Here is a 16555-nt window from a genome sequence, read left to right as displayed (position 1 = left end):
CTTTTGCTGTTTCTTTAGCAATATGTTACATTAACTTTAGATGCTAAAAATTGCAATGACTCAAATTCTCATGTGTCACATGTTTATCTTCCTAAGCCACCGTATTTCTTTCCTAGTGAGAAAATATAATACCTCCTCTTTTTGGCTGTTTATATTTAGCCAGCTTGGTTACAGCGTCGTTACTCAGCATCATGCGGCCTGCTGGGTTTGACCAGGATCAATATTTGTTTTATCCTGAATAGTGAGAAATTGGGAGCTGCCATTTATTCCTTTCTGCTGACTCCAGGTTTGTCAGTAGAGTCAAAACTGCAGGGGGTAGATTTATGTCACAGTCTGAATAATGTCAGCTATTTGTTGACGTGATTTGCTAATGTTTATCGTCTCGACCCCTAAAGTCTTCTTTTATAATTGCTGATTAAATAGAATACTTAATTTCTCAAATTAACTGGGAAGTTAATTATGTCTATGAAGATTCATCTAACGTAAATTACAACTGAACATAAAATTTGTGAAAGGAAAAAGTCACATGAACTCATTTTTATGCTTTGTACCATTTTCCATTGTTATCACTTGGCTTATGTTTAGTATTGTAGTTGTTTTGCCTGTTATATTTATTATATGACTGTTGATGCATTAACTGCTGAGAATTTGATACAAACCATGTATTAAAATCTGACAAAAATGCAAGCAAGGTTTCTGACTTTACTGATAATGATGAGTAAAGAAACAAGTTGCTTTCTTTCGGGGTAAACAGCTAACTTATCAAATGAAAGGGAAATAAAAACAGCAGGACGTGACTTTGAAGGGCTACTTTGATGATGTGGTGACATCACGTCTGTAATCTTCCACAGGCATTTCATTAGGTTGAGACCTGGTGAAGTACATATTATATTATTTAATCATTTTGACCCTTATCACTTGGAAGAACTTTGTATTCATGTACAGTATTGTTTCCCTCTAAGCGAACAAATAGACCCAGACCAGACCTGCAAAATTTCAGATGTCTTTCCTTTGATTTGTTAACTGTCTAAGTGGCAGGAGGACTTTTGGCCATTTCCAAATGTTCTATTCATGCTTATTAGAGATGTTTAGAAATATTTAATGAGACAATACAGCATTCTATATAGATTATAGTCTCTACACAAACCACTGGAATGTGAGTTTAAATCCCAGGCTTACCAGAAATTCGCCATAGACTTGGAATCGTTCTTACACCATATCGCTTTCTCTTGAGCCTGTTTACTTTGACTGTTGATTGGCTTTACTTTACTAGAAACCTGGCAACATTCTCACTTGATTGTTATACTGCTTTAGAGTCTATTCTTTAAAAAAGAACACAAATTCCTTGGCATATAATCCTAGACTTAAAAACTTTTTTAATAAAGAGACCCATGTTTTTTGACCTGTGTCTTTGAAAATCTTAAGTAATCAGAATTATTATTCATTAAGATAAAATATTTGAAACTACTGGACAAGGTTTGATGCTGGACTTTGACAGAATGGTCCTCTGTGTGTTTTTAGAGCAGCCTGAATTGAATGGGCTCCTTGATCTTGCTTTGAGCAGTGTATCGCCTCTGGGCTTCAAGCCAGTGTCATTACATCACCTTGCACAACGTCTCTCTCTCTATCTCTCTCTCTCTCTCTCTCTCTTTCTCTCTCTCTTTCTCTCTCTCTCTCTCTCTCTCTCTCTCTCTCTCTCTCTCTCTCTCTCTCTCTCTCTTTCGTTCTTTCTCTTTCATTTTCTTCTCTTTCTCTCTCTTTTTGATACAAAGCGTTTATTCATTAGTTCACATCTTTATTTCCTAGACGCTTTCCTGATATAGAGAAGGATTGTATTATTCTAATACATTTTCCTTAGTGAACCTCTATATTGTAGATCAGCGGTTCTTAATAGTGTTTGTGACGCCATCTGTGACTATATTCAGATATGTCATCTGTGACTATATTCATTATTGCGTGCTTGAGGGTTTATTAGTCTGTTTGACCGGTCACATAAAAAACAAGCAGGCTTAGAAATAATGTTTCCAGACTAATAAACCAAATATGTTCCAATACACAACCAAATATTCTTGTATGAATATTTGAATAGTAAATATGTATAAATATTTAAAGTTGGTTTACAGTATGTAAATGAATGAATCTGGGTTGTGGGGGTTTGTGTTTGAGTTTGAGTTTATTTGACTGGAAAAAGGTTTCTCATGTGTGAAGTAATTTGTCCAGAAATAAAAATGACTAATACTAAACCCTGGTTAACTCATTACATTTAAGGTAAATTATTCCTGGCCAAACATATGATGGTGTATGAATGAGGCAGTAGACACACTTCTGACCTGACTCATAGATTCATCACATGTTCTGTGTGTCTGGTCTGGTGATTTTGCACCTGGTCTCCTTCATGTCATGTTGAAAGCAATCTGATGTCTTTGTTTTTTTTTACTCGAATGATGTCACTCTGTCACAGCGCTTACTTAATATAGACAGGTGTTGAGTTTGTGAAATCACAGTCTGCTCCACATGTGCATGAATGCGTTTGGTGAAAGAGTCAAAGACCTTATTAATGATTTATCGTATTGAGACTGTAGTCGTGTACATTGCTCCTGTGCTATGCTTGAAATCGTGTTTAGAGCACTTTTGTGCTTAAATATGCAAGTATTGTATCACACTGTGTCGTTCTGTGCGTAGTAAACTTCAAGATAACTTCACTGATCTTTAAATCATTTTAATGGGAACAGTTGTCAGTTTTCTTTCTATTAATGTAGAAAGATGATCACAATGGGTTCATAAAGCAGTAAATATACAATTGTACAATTGTATAACTGATGGCTGTTGAATTCTTGATTCTGATTGGCCAGTAGGTGTCGATTAATTTTCTCAAACAGACATTTCTCTGACAAACCACTTTTTTATATTACTGCACTTATTTAACATTTCGTGCATGGAGCGTGGAGCTATTAAGTTAACGGTTATAGATGTTCCAAAGCTTTGAGCCAGTCAGGTAAAGCTTTTCCTGTACATTTTATGCCAAAGACAAAATTTGCATTATTAACTTCAAGAGAGAGACAGACCTTTTTTATAGCTGCTATAATGTAAGCAAGAACAAGAACTAATTTGTTTTTCAGATGAACCACAACAATAAATGTAACTATAAATGGTTAAAATTGTTCTGGCTTTTGTTAATACATTTTATAACAAATTCAGTGGACAATACTTTAGGATGTGCCATTATAGGACAGTGTTTAAGTGTGAGGGTGGTATCACATAATTTATTTCTATTGTAACATGCCCGGTCATGATTTATTCCTTAATTATAAATTCAGCCTTTAATTTCTCTTATTTATTAATAGCTGACACTTCTCCATGCTTGTTGTGCGTGCTTTCTTCCAGCTGTTTTATACCTCTATCCTTGTAAGGAAACAACTTTTAAACACAAGCACTCAGCGATTTACTTCATTCTTCATGTGGTTTGCTGTGGGTTTGATCTCTCTGTGTGCAAGAAAGAGTATCCCAGTTTCTTTAAAGTGATCACAGACCAGGTTAAAATGTCCACATGGGGGAGATATTGCACAATCTATTGGTCTACATAAGCATGTCACCCAGAACTGAGTTTCTCTAAGTTGCAGACATTTAAATGGTTTTGTAAAATTTGTTGCCATTTCCAAGTGGTTAGTTTTTGCTTGTGCTAATCATCTAAAGAGTAAGTGAACATATGTCCAGGTCTCATCCAAATCAAGTCATTGGGTATAGTGTAATTCTTTATATTTAGTGTCTGTTTATTTTGAGAATTGTGAGAAATGCCTTTCAATATATGCTAAATGTTCTAAAATAACACTCTTATGATACCATTTTGCTTTAGAATAAAGTTTTCAGACAACTTTTACACTAACTTTGAGTTTCTGGGGATGTATAACTATATACATAATAGAAATGTTTCCGTAAATGTCCATGGCCTGTATCTGTGTATTTGGATATGTGTCACATATATGTCAGAGTGATCTAGAGTGTTTTAAATGCTTTGGATTAATTGCTTTAGATGCTTTGAACATTAAGTTGAGAGAAGACAGGTCAGCAGCCAGATCACATGAACTGCAGCTGACTGGGAGTTGGAGAGTCTCCAAAGGAAGCAGGAGAGAGAGAAAGAGAGTGTGAAAGTGACTGTGTGGTAGAAGTCAGCCATTAAGCTCTTCACAGCCAAGAAGGGAGATCTGCATGCTTAAAGATTAAATAAATAACGCCACATAAAGTTCTTTATGAACTGGACCGGATTAGCCTTCACGTCATGCTAAGATAATATTACACAAGTTGGGTTCAAAGGAAAGGGACTCTGTGTTTGTGGAGCAAGACATCTGCTGACTGTACATCATCCTGCACTCTTACATCTCTCAACACTGATGAATTTTGAATCATTAGCGGCTGAATTTCGACATCTTATTTTGATCCTCATGCCTAAAGGACTAAACATTGATGTCATAAGATGAAGCAGGTGTCTCCGGTGCTTAAATGATACCCCTCTTCTCTCTCTCTCTCTCTCTCTCTCTCTCTCTCTCTCTCTCTCTCTCTCTCTCTCTCTCTCTCTCTCTCTCTCTCTCTCTCTCTCTCTCTCTCTCTCTCTCTCTCTCTCTCTCTCTCTAGTTATGCCTCTAATCTTTTGAAGTGTGTGTGCTGTGTATCTATCCAGCCGTTTTTCTATCTTGTGGCTGGGACTTGGTTTACAGCTGTAGCAGCAGAGGACCTTTGTAGTGGTTAGGGGCCTTGCTGAGGCCACAGCCCATCTGTTTGCTCTGCAGATGTGTACTAAATGAGCAGCAGTCCCAGGAACACTTAACACAACATGAATGTTAGCTACGTGAAGACACAGTGTTCTAGATTAATCTTTAAACTACCCTCCATGTTCAGTGATTTACGGATCTTTAACACTTACAAATGAAAAATGATCTTTTGTCCATTTGTTTCTGGTTAAGAAATTTCTTTATATTGTATCAAATAACCATCAAGTGTTGTCTTTGCATTATTCCTTCAGTATGGCATTTTCTTGCCCCACCCTCAAAATTTCTTTCTCATGCCACCTAAGCAGCTTGGACTTTTATCAGCTTTCTAAACTATTCCCTCCCTCGTGATTAGTGAAAGGAAATGCTCCCCCATATATACGCTACATCCGCTCAGAAACAATGGCCTGCCAAGCACTGTTAATGGACCCTAAAGCAGCTAGTAAGAGGCTGACAAGAACATCAAGTTCTTGAGATGACCCCTGGTTGCTCGGTCTTATCTGCCTTAAACGCACTGCTATCATGTTATGCAACCTTACTAGCATGGTGGAAAACAGAATGGATTAGCTTATTGGTGGGGGAAATGATCTCAGAACTTGGCTGGCAGTCAACCAAAAGCTCTGATTCACAACAAGGATATTCTTCAAGTGTGCGTCATGTTCTGTAACTTCCAGGACACTGCCATACTGGCAGCCGGACAAGACAACACAGCGACTCTAAGTAGCTCGTTTGTCCTGAAGGATGCAGACTAAGTTACGAAAAGCCGCATCGCAATGGGAGGCCCTGCTCTCACACCCTTCAATTTGGATAATGGCTGTTTTGCACTGGATTCACAAGGGTTATTTTGGAGACTGTGTAGTGTTTTAAGGAGGTCTAAATTTGTATTCAGGCATGTTGGTGTGTCATATTGACATTAGAGATTGCATTGTGTTGCATATATCCTACCAACACAAGTTATAATTCTTTAGTTAAATTGCTAATGGAGAGAATCAGGGCATTTTTTTTACTTATTTTTTTCACAGCCCATTAAGATTTCATTTTCTTGCATATTAGTATCGGCCCTTTTTGGACACAGCTCTCTGTTTTGAATGGAAGGATTTCTGTTGTGCATTGCAATGATTCATATCTTGTAATATTATAACCTCTGTGCATGTCCTCGCAGAAAAGGAATGCTGAACATAATTCACTGTCCCAGGTGGTTGATTAGGTTTCACTGATGAACACAGCAGTCGAGACCCTGCGTCTGCTTTCACAATTCGAGAATACCACTCTCCTGGGGTCCTTCTTTTCTGGGCTATTTTCCTTTCCATCTCCCAAAGCATTCTAGAGAATAATAAATCTCCCATTGGGGTTCCCAGTGTGGTGTATTGCACAAGGCAGTTACAAATCTAGTGTGGGAAGAACACCATGCTAGAGTTTCTTAGTTTCAACACCAAGCCTCTATCGTGTATGAAAACATCTTTTTACAGGAATTTTATCATAAATGCTGAAACAATGTGAATCACTCTGGATGAGCTACCAAAAACTGATCTTGTCCATGCGCACAGTTTGTCCCAAACATCTGTTAAAGTAATAACTCCCATTTATCATTTTGAGGGGAAGAATGAATTTTGCAGCTGATGATTTGTAGATTTGTTTTTGTTTTTATCCTCAACCTTTCTGGTCCATCCTGATACTCGAAAACCAACAGTTAATGTATGCAATTTATTTTTGGTGGCCCTGTTTCTAACACATTTACACCTGATGTTTAACCTTTTGCAGTCTTTACCACCTGGTTCAGGTGTGTTGGTGGAGAGCTGGAATGTAATAAAAATGTGGACAGGCTTGTGGTCTCTCAGGAACAGATCGATAACCTCTGAGCTCATGCACTTGAAGTGAACTCCACAGAGCTTGACCGAGTTATGTTTGCTATCATTAAATCATGGGAAATTAAAGATTGATACGTGTATTTTGTTGTGTCTGCCAGTTTCATTAAAAATGCATGTGTATCAGCTTTGCAAAATCTGATTTTTATTACAGCTCAGTACTATTACAGATCACTACTTTGTGACCATTTGTGATTTACATTTTGGCGTATGGTTATGTTTCAGTTATTATTGAAATGCTAAATCTACCCACCTTTTGATAAAGTTGATAGTTAATTAGAATAGGGCCATAGTAGATATTGTGATCTTTATGTCCGGGAAAAACTGGTGAGGCAGTGGACAGACGTCCTGCATTGAGATGACTACAATGACAGCAGAAAGGCGGTGAAACCTGATTGGTCTGAATATTGCAATTGATTTGCATATGGTTTCTGTGCTATCACTATTAAAAGGCCTGTATTGCGAATGCTATTATCCAATGGCATATGTTGCAGCCCTGGATGACTACTGCGAGACCTGGCACTGTAGTGTTGTCTGGTGAGACAGATGGTGTCTTTGTCTCTTCTGGTTTTACAGCCCGGGCTGCACACTGTCGTTAGTGCATCACTGGGGTTTCCTCTTAGCTTATGGGGAATTTTACATAATTAGCCAGGTTTTTGGGGATGGTATGGGGATAATAGAACCTTAAACACAAGTCTTTCAGGATTTACAGGTTCACCAAGTGCTTAGTGTCATTGTATTATCAGCCTGGGAAGAGCAGAGGTTCTCAAAATTTAATTCAACTCTCCAGACATTAGGCATCAAACACTGATCAGCAATGCTGAGTTGGCTATTTATGTACCTTACATTTTAGTGACACTGTCCTTAAACTCATGCTGACTTTATTTGTAGACCTTGTTTTGAGTATTTGAGGTTTGTTGGAAGAAACCCAAGTTAAGCGAACACTAAAATGGGCTATTTAAATGATTCCACCATTGTAACAAAAATAGAAAAATGACATACCCCACCATCATCAGATCCCAATTTGAGAAATATATATATATATATTTAAACCAGGACTTTTTTAAGCCTTATGATTACAGCAAACACTCTTGATGTACATTATAGATTATTGTTAAACATATATTATTGTTATTATTATTAACACTTGTTTGTTTTAAGTCAGGGATTCCTTTGATATACATCAGGAACCCCTGCGGTGGTTTTAGAGTGTAGCTGTAATATGGCATTTCTTTCTCATTTGTTTCTAATCTTGCTGTATATAGGCGCTCTTACACTTTAGAAAGTATTAAATGTCTAAATGATTGCCTGGGATTCGGTGTTTGTACTGGGTTGTGTATTGTCTGAGGTCTGTGGTGGTCTTGTCCTCGTGGTGAAGTTGAGTGTGTGTGAATTGGAGGCGGGCTCGTGTGTGTGTGTGTGTGTGTGTGTGTGTGACAGAGGCGAGTTCATGGCCCTAGTGTAGATACAGAGAACAGCTCTCTCAGAACACGGAGCAATAAAAGCGATACCGGGAGTGACAGCCTGTGTTTGTGGATTTTTTTTGCGTCTTTAAGGCGGTGTGTGAAGCGCGCTGAAGACCTCAACAAGTTTGCCTCACAGAAAACCGACCTGAAACTGAACACTTATTGTTTTGTTGTTGTTTTTGTTGTTGTTTTTAAGAGCGCGCGATTTTAATATTTCATTTAACGGGATTTTTGGTTTGCGAAGTGATTCACTGAATGAACAATATTCAGCATGGCTCTAAATTTAATCACACATCGCTGAGGAGGTGGAGACGGGAAACCTGTAAAAACCTGAAGAAATCAGACTTTCTTTGAATAATCAGAGAAATTGGACATGGAGGAGAAACTGCGCATTTTGGAGGATCTGAACATGCTGTACATCCGACAAATTGCCCTCAGTTTACAGGTAAAGGCGCTTACTTTATTCTCTCTCACTCACACACACACACACACACACACACACACACACACACACACACACACACACAGAGCGCCACTTTGGGGAAAAGTCTGTGAGAGATTTACACTGTCCTGTAGTGAGTTCACTTGTGATCCCAAATCACTGGGTGTGAGAGCTGTTTACTGGGTGTGAGAGCTGATGTGGTGTAGTTTGTGCTGCTGAAAAAGAGACAGAATGTAAGCTTTGATGGGTTTGTTTTCATTTTAGTGGATTTTTGTTGTTATAAACCATTCTCAACACAAATATTATATGACTTATACATGATTACACACCCACGGATATATTATATAAATTGCCAAACATACCCACAGGTTATCGAATAACATACAAAACAAAACTAAGAATAAACAAAGAATAAAACAGGTCTGATTATTTTGTTTTGTTGAGCTGTGCATCTTTTTTTTAAGAAGATTTTTATAATTCATATCTTCTACACATCATATTCTATAACCTGCAGCAGAATAATGTTCGGTATCTGTTCGCCTCACAGGGCTTTAGGGTAAAGAGTATACTATTGCCTTCCCACCTATTTTTTCACAGCCCATGCTGAGATCACACTTTACAGCACTCTGATGTTTCCCTACAGCCTGTTCTTCACAACAAGCAGCCAGGTGGCCATCTCACTGTCTACACACACCCACCCACACACACACATCCACACACACACATGCAACAGGACCATACATCTGTCTCACAGCAAAAATGTCTTTCCCAAATTAGAAAAAGGACATCAGTATGTCAGTGCTGACGTAGAGAACATTCAGACTGGCTCTGCAGCCATATTTCTTTCTCATGCTCATTTAATTCAAGGATTCAGAACGAAGCCAGTCAATATTTCTCAGTTTTCATTTAAAGTCAGGAGAGTTTAATAAATTCATCCCACATGCCACTCCTCACACACTTGACATCTCTTTGTATAAGCTTGTGTAAAATCCTGGAAGAATGGGTTGTTCATAGTTTAACTGGAATCCTTGGAAATGATTAAAAACATGTTTTAAATAAAGCATTTCACCCCAGACTCAGTGCTTAAAATTCTGATTACCTCTCTTTTTTAATAAGGTTTGCTGTTGTGCATTTTTTTTGTTAGGTAGCCTAAAGGACAGTGTGTGTGTAAGGCAATTTGCTCTTTTCCATAGAGATGACAGAATGGTATCTTAAATGATTCAGGAAGTTTGTCCCAGCTGATCTGTGTTTGAACAAGTCTTATGTTTTATGAACTACCTTATTACTTTTACTACAACAGATTTCTATAACCCTCTGTCTCCCAAAGAATGCTTCACTGGTATCAACAGCCTTTTGTCACTTGAATGCCACAACTCCTATCCTGCTTGGTTGGGTGAGGAGACAGGAAGTGGTTGAAAAGTGTGTAATAGCTCTTGGCTGGTATGATGTTATTCTCTACTTCACATATACATCAAGCACATATGTATTAATGTTCTGTTGTGTCTGTACTTAAAAAGAGCTTAAGTAGGTTTGACATGATTGTCCTTGACTGGTACATGCTGTAGGTATGAAGTAATAAATTATTAGTGTTTTATTTTGTGTTGATTATATTCTACTTCTAGAGTGTTCAAAACCAGGAAGTCTACAGCATTTCCATAGATTTCTCCTAGAGGAAAAACACATCCTGTCACCATTCTCGTTGGCACCTCGTGCCTATTGTGAAGATGTCATCCATAAATTTTAGTTTGTACATTTACAGCATCGTTCAGATACAATACTGAGAATTTTACAGACATTACATGTAGTGACTTGTGCACTAAAGCATTTTTTAGGATGAACGTCTAGGATACAGGGATTGCTTTATAAACATAGACAAAATATTTACCCGGAGTTTTCAACGAGAGAGTCTTCTCTGTGTGTGTCCAGTTCCACAAGACTCCGAGCCCTTGAGTCTTCTGGAAAGTTTCTGTTGTGTTGCCTCTCAATGATAAAAACAATCAGCTATTTATTTTTTAAAGCTCTGAATTAAGGAAAGTAACCTGAAAAGGTTCAGAAAGACCTGAATAATAAGAATGGGCTTCTCAGCAAAGGACTTAGTGCAAGTCGAGGTCAGAAGAGCACTGTTATGTGCTGTAAAGATGAATTTTGTAAGGGCATGAGAAGACCAAACCTCTCATGGAGCATGGAATAATGGAGTATCTGTTTGCACCAGATAACTGTATTATTACTTTGTTTTTATGTTGAGTAGTAATTGAATGGAACTGATTTAAAAGAGTAAGTACCTGTTGTTCATTCAGCATGCTAATGATATGAGTTAACGGTCACGTGAATCAAAACCTGCTTGGACAAACAATGGTGAATTGCTCCATATGAATATCACTGTGAGACACCAACCACCAGCTATTCAATAAGACTCTTTAGCAAAGCTAACTGTTTTTAAGACATAAGTACAAAGGTCATTATAGACAAGCCAAGGCCATTCAGTCTCATGTTTATCTTTAGCAAAATGTAAACAGGCTCTGTGGTCACTTTGCATCCAAGAAGTCCACAGGAAATTATTCTCCATCTCCACACCGATGCAAATAGATTATTAATTACCAGCTTGTTTGTTTGGGCTTTGGTCTATCCATTTTGACGTCTTGTTTACTGGTCTGCAATGTCTGTGTGACTGCTTCTTAGTGACTGAGTCGACTTGCTGTGTGCTCCTGGCACTTCTTGCTTGTTTGGAGGAGCGTCAGGCATGGGCTGCTGGAGAAAGGAGGCATTGTGTTCAATCACCCACGCCCCTTCTTAGCCTTCTGTGCCTCTGGCCAGTGCACTGGCGTGATCAGAGCACAGACTGAAAGGACGGCCTGTGCTAAGGAACCATCCAAATGCCTCAACTCAAGCCAGCCTTCCTTCGAAAAACACCACCCTGGAGCCAGGGTGTTTGAAACCACATCGCTCCCTCCATCTGGCCCCTACCCAACCTGGCACAACCAGATCAATTTACCATACTCTCACCAGTAGATCTTATTTAGGGCAGAGTCCACTGACTATAAGGGAAAGCTAATGAATTTCATGGCAGTTTAAAATTTACAGGTTATCTCAAGGTCTTACAAGTTTCCTGTCTCACTGAAGTAGCACCTTTATCCAAAGTCAATTTATTACAACTTCCAGGTCTGATCAGCCTTATACATACCACAAAATGCAAACATCATGAAATATGGGCCTGTCAAAACCTGTCACAATATAAGCCCTCTGAAAATACTGCAGCTTGGTGTTACAATACATTCAAGGGTTATATTTCTTACCATTTGTGGAAGCATAAGTCTAGTCATGTAGGTGCTGTAATAATGTTAAGACAGATGTTTTGTACGTTATTAAATGACTGTGCAAACGGCGTATTTGTATTTGTTTTGTTGTTTTGTTTGTTTTTTTATTTATTTATTATGACTATACCTAGACGTGTTAAAATTTTGTACTAAGCAATATGCCGCGGCTGGACGTATAATGAGATAACCTACCCATCTCTAGACTTGTTTCTTTACCATTCAGCAGGGTCATTGAATTGTGTCTTGCCGTGAAGCTGGGACAAAGCAGCAGGAGTGTTTTCTTAACACCAGCCTAACAGATTTCCTCACCTCAGGCTCTCGAGTGGAGGGGTGGTGCTGGAATACGGGAATTCCAAGACTCTTGCAACACTTGTGCTTTAGCATTGTCTAACTGTACCTCCAGATTGCTTCACAGAGAGAAGATGATTAAAGTGTATGAATCTTATGTTCTCACAGATAAGAAAGAGAAGAGAAGCCAACCTCATGCTCTTTGTATTATGGGTCATGAATCTTATGGCCTGTCTGAATGCTCATTCTCAATTCATTTGTTTTCATGTGGTAGAATGGTAGTCTTCGCTAATAGGAAGGTTGTGAGTTTGAATCCCAGCACAACGAAGTTGTCACTGCTGGGCCCTTGAGCAAGGCCCTTAAACTACAGTTGTATAAATGAAATAAACAAACTGAATAAGGGTATCTGGGATAATAAGGGAATTTTCCAGTGTACATATCATTGCCATGCCAAATATCATGACCATATAATGGCTAAACTAATAATTTGTATTTAATTTCAGATTATAGACACAATGGACCTCAAGTGAATATAAATGAGTTGATTCGTATTATGTGGTGCTTTTAAAAAAAATCTGTAAGCTTCATCTGATGAGCATCAAATCATGTAAGACGAATGAGTTCCTGAAATGTCATGTACAGATTATGTATTTCAGAGGTATTTCGTCTTATTTATATTTCAGTGGTATTAACTAATTTATGGAACATTCAGTGAAACACTTTTATTCATATTAATGATTTAAAAGAAAGCAACCAGAAAAGAAATCAGTGAATAAAAGACAAAATCGCTGGTGCTGTACATCAGGATGGAGAGAGTTACATTTATACACAATGCTAGTAAAAAAAATTCTAATTGAAGCACAATATGGTTCTTATATTGAGATTCATTAGAATGTTAGCTGGAATGGAATATCAATCAGTTTAATTTCTAACCATTTACAGATGTAGGAATGTATTTTCCTTCAGTCGTGTATTTTTTTTCACAACTGATCTTTCACAACTGTACCAGGCAATATTACTCTTTTGCTCGACAATGCTATCAGATTACACATCGCTCTCTTTATTAAAATGAAATTTATGTTCCTGTTTCAAAACCCCACTATTACCCAATAGTTCACTTTTCAGCAGTGGCGCTGCAGGTCAGTGTGTTCTAACCTGCAGCTTAGTCATCTTTTGGTACTTGCAAGATTGATGTGCTTCATCCAAGTGCTTAATGTCTTGCATTATCACTAAATGGTTCTGTTAGATTTATGGGCTTCTGTAGTGTAACTGCATTTCCCCTCTGTACGCCTAAGCTGCGTCAGCCTCTAGCCCCATTGATCCTGCTGCTGCCAGGCTGGTAATGGTTCTAAGAGCAGGAAACCTTATGGAGGATTCTGAAAAAGAACTTTTAAGATAAGATAAGATATACCTTTATTCGTCCCACAATGGGGAAATTTCTCTGTTACAGCAGCAAAAATATATAAAAAAGAATAAAGACATAATATAATATACAGTATATACAACACAAAAAATGTATAAAAAGAGTATTAGTTACACTGAAGACATATTGCACATAGGTAATATTTCACATTTTTCAAAATTTCTGTTATTGCACATGTTTAAAATACTTTGTTATTGTTTATTATTGCAGTGAAACAGTAATAACAGTGTGTATTATGGTGACTGGTTCACTGGGAGCAGCTTTGATTGTAAAGTCTAATACCATCAGGGAGAAAAGACCGTCTGTATCGGTCCTTCAAACACTTACAGTAGGATGTAACACTAATGTAAATTATTGTTATTTTAAAGATGCTTCAAGGTATAGCTTATTTTCATTTCCAACTGGTAAAATCAATGGACTCACCTCTTGGTGTTATTTCATTTCAAGGGTGGTCCCAGTTAAAGCTGGCTTGAATTTAGTTCTGAGTCTAAAGTGTATTAAGTTGCATAGATTGCATCATGCTGTGAAGCCCTGCTGTTTAGGGTGACGTAGGGGAATTTTAAGCATGCCCTTAGGTCTACTGAAAGACCCTGCTGTGTGGCCAATAATGTGTGAGGTGTTAAAATAGTAGTTGAAATAAAAGCTTTTGTGTACACATAGGTGCAGGTAGTAATCATCCTTCACACAAGGCAGAATTCAAACAAAGGTATTTTTTTTTTATGTTTAGAAATATTTTAGAAGTTTGGTATATTTACTGATATTGCTGATAGTATGCCTTTTCTACAATAAAACAAATTTGCAAAAGATAAAGAATAGCAGTGTAGTACAGCTGTATAATGAAAGACATCAAATCTTTTTTAGCATAGATCTAGAAAAGAATTATTTGTGTGTGTTTATTGCATCATTTCTTTGCTTTCATCTTTTTTGCTGCTGTTAAGAGTAGCATTTAACGCAAGACGTTAGAATAAAAATTATAAGGAGTTGGACAATATTATTCACTTTATAAATCTGTATACATAGAAAGAAACAACAGATCCTGGTAGAAACAATTATGGACACGCTGAGAACATGTGAAACTTCGCACAGTAACCTAAGCTCATGGTGTATCTGTAATAGAAAAATCAATATTCTGTTTAAAAACACTTTTATAGTACCCATTAGTTGATTGATTGAACAACACTATTATTGGCTAATGGTTATGCTTTTGCTATTAGTTGCTTAGGCTGCTAAACGCACACACATACTCGAGTTGCTTTATCACTGCAGAGACTCTGTGAAGTGAAATGGGAAGTTCCATCTCATGAGAGGATGCTTTAATGCAATTATTAAATCATTTAAACAATTAACTTGGTTTCTGTTCCCAGCTGGTGATTTCTACATAATGCACTTGTGTAATCTACTGATTAATCTTAACATTCCATGACTACTTTATAAGTAATTAGCTTCGGATGACCTCATGGTCAATCACGAACCAGCTGCTTAGCAGTGAAAATATATTTCCTGTTTGAAAATGACATATAATAAGATGGCAATAGATATAAAAACTACAAGCAGCCCAAACCCAGCAATTGTTAGGATTGTTTTGTGAAGCAAATACATCTGTGGAGCAAACATCTGATGCTTACATCAAGGAAGGAAGCGAGTTCTCAAGACTGACCGCTTTAGGAAAGGAAACAAGATTTTGTTTGTTTAGAGAATGGGTTGTTTTCATCCAGTGAGCAATTAAATAGCATAGAAACAGTCAGATGTATGATCACTGTACACGCGTGGTGGGAAAATGGTCACTCTGTCCTTGTTCCCGACTATTCTTCAATGCAGGTGTGTCTTTTCTTTTTGGCCTCTTGCTCTGGATTGATTTTAATATGATTGACCACAGGACAGGGTTAATTTTATTTGTATAGCAACCTTAATACAGTGATTTCACTGCAGCCTGGATGCAGATTTAGATTCCCAATAAGCAGAAATTCTTCAAGACAATATAATAAACTTTAAATCGAACTACAGTCAAAAGCAAACCCATCTTTTCTGTGTGACGCCGCATTGTGAGATTATAAATCATTACACATACGGCTGTTACAGAGTAAATGCAAACAGTACTAAGTGTCTTGAGTGGATGTTCAGTATGAGCATTTTGTCTAGTTTCTTTTATGATTTCAGCAGCAGCTAAGTACACATCACTCTCCAGGTGAAATTATCCACTGAATCAAGGATATGACTTAAGCATGAAGTGTAACTCTTTATGGGAGCCACGTTAAACCATCCACAGCAGCAGAAAGTGAGCTACATACATTATACCATGATCTGTGGCATGCATTGAATAAAAGGTGAAGTAGGTCCAGCTGACGTTTATTTTGGACCAAGAAAGCAAGAGGAAAAGATCCAAATCATTCTGAAAGAGAGTTGTGGACTTATTATTAGGTGCATGAATGGCAGGGGAAATCAATACACCACTATACAGTATATAACAACATACTGTACCTTTAAGATAAGTGACTAGAAATAAAGCGTTCTGCACCTTCAACGTTCTCTCTCCCTCAAAACCTACCCCCATTGCATTTTTCCCATGTCATGCTTCACAGCTATGTGTGCAGCTGTTCATTGCTAGATCCTATTACTGCACCGATGGAGATTGATTCTTAGAAACACATTCTGTAAATGCTGTAGATGTGATTTTACAGGAGCTGTGTGTTGGGTTTTTTATTGGGCAGGGATGGGTGGAACCTGTAAAACCTTGCCAACTCATCCCACTGGTTTTGACCGTTTAATCCAGTGTTTTATCCTGTAACGGATTTGTGGAAAATACCTTATTCCTTATTCTGCCATCTTTCTTTTCTTGCCTGGCTTTTTACAGCTCACCCACACTCTCTTTCAGTACCTACACAAAACGCCTCTCTTTCACCTATGTTCTCCATCTCCCACTCTCGTAATTTTTCTCACCTAAGAAAAAATACACCAAACCAAAACATCCCATAAGAGATCTGCAGGTTTGATTTT

General features: G+C 37.7%; 1 protein-coding gene across 3 annotated transcripts in view; it reads left to right on the top strand.

The window, feature by feature from the left end:
* rtkna (rhotekin a) overlaps positions 1 to 16555 on the top strand; it is a 53599-nt gene that overhangs the window by 8644 nt on the left and 28400 nt on the right. The window contains exon 1 of one of the 3 annotated variants that reach the window (XM_060884317.1): positions 8096 to 8539. The exons of the other annotated variants lie outside the window; for them this stretch is intronic. Within the exon in view, the coding sequence (XP_060740300.1) occupies positions 8468 to 8539 (72 nt within the window). The 5' untranslated portion in view covers positions 8096 to 8467. Of the gene's footprint in view, positions 1 to 8095; positions 8540 to 16555 lie in introns of those variants that run through there. 3 annotated transcript variants of the gene reach the window in all.

This window comes from Tachysurus vachellii, chromosome 12 (genome assembly GCF_030014155.1).
Source record: "Tachysurus vachellii isolate PV-2020 chromosome 12, HZAU_Pvac_v1, whole genome shotgun sequence".
Lineage (NCBI taxonomy): Eukaryota > Metazoa > Chordata > Actinopteri > Siluriformes > Bagridae > Tachysurus > Tachysurus vachellii.
This window is presented reverse-complemented; position numbering and strand designations above follow the sequence as displayed.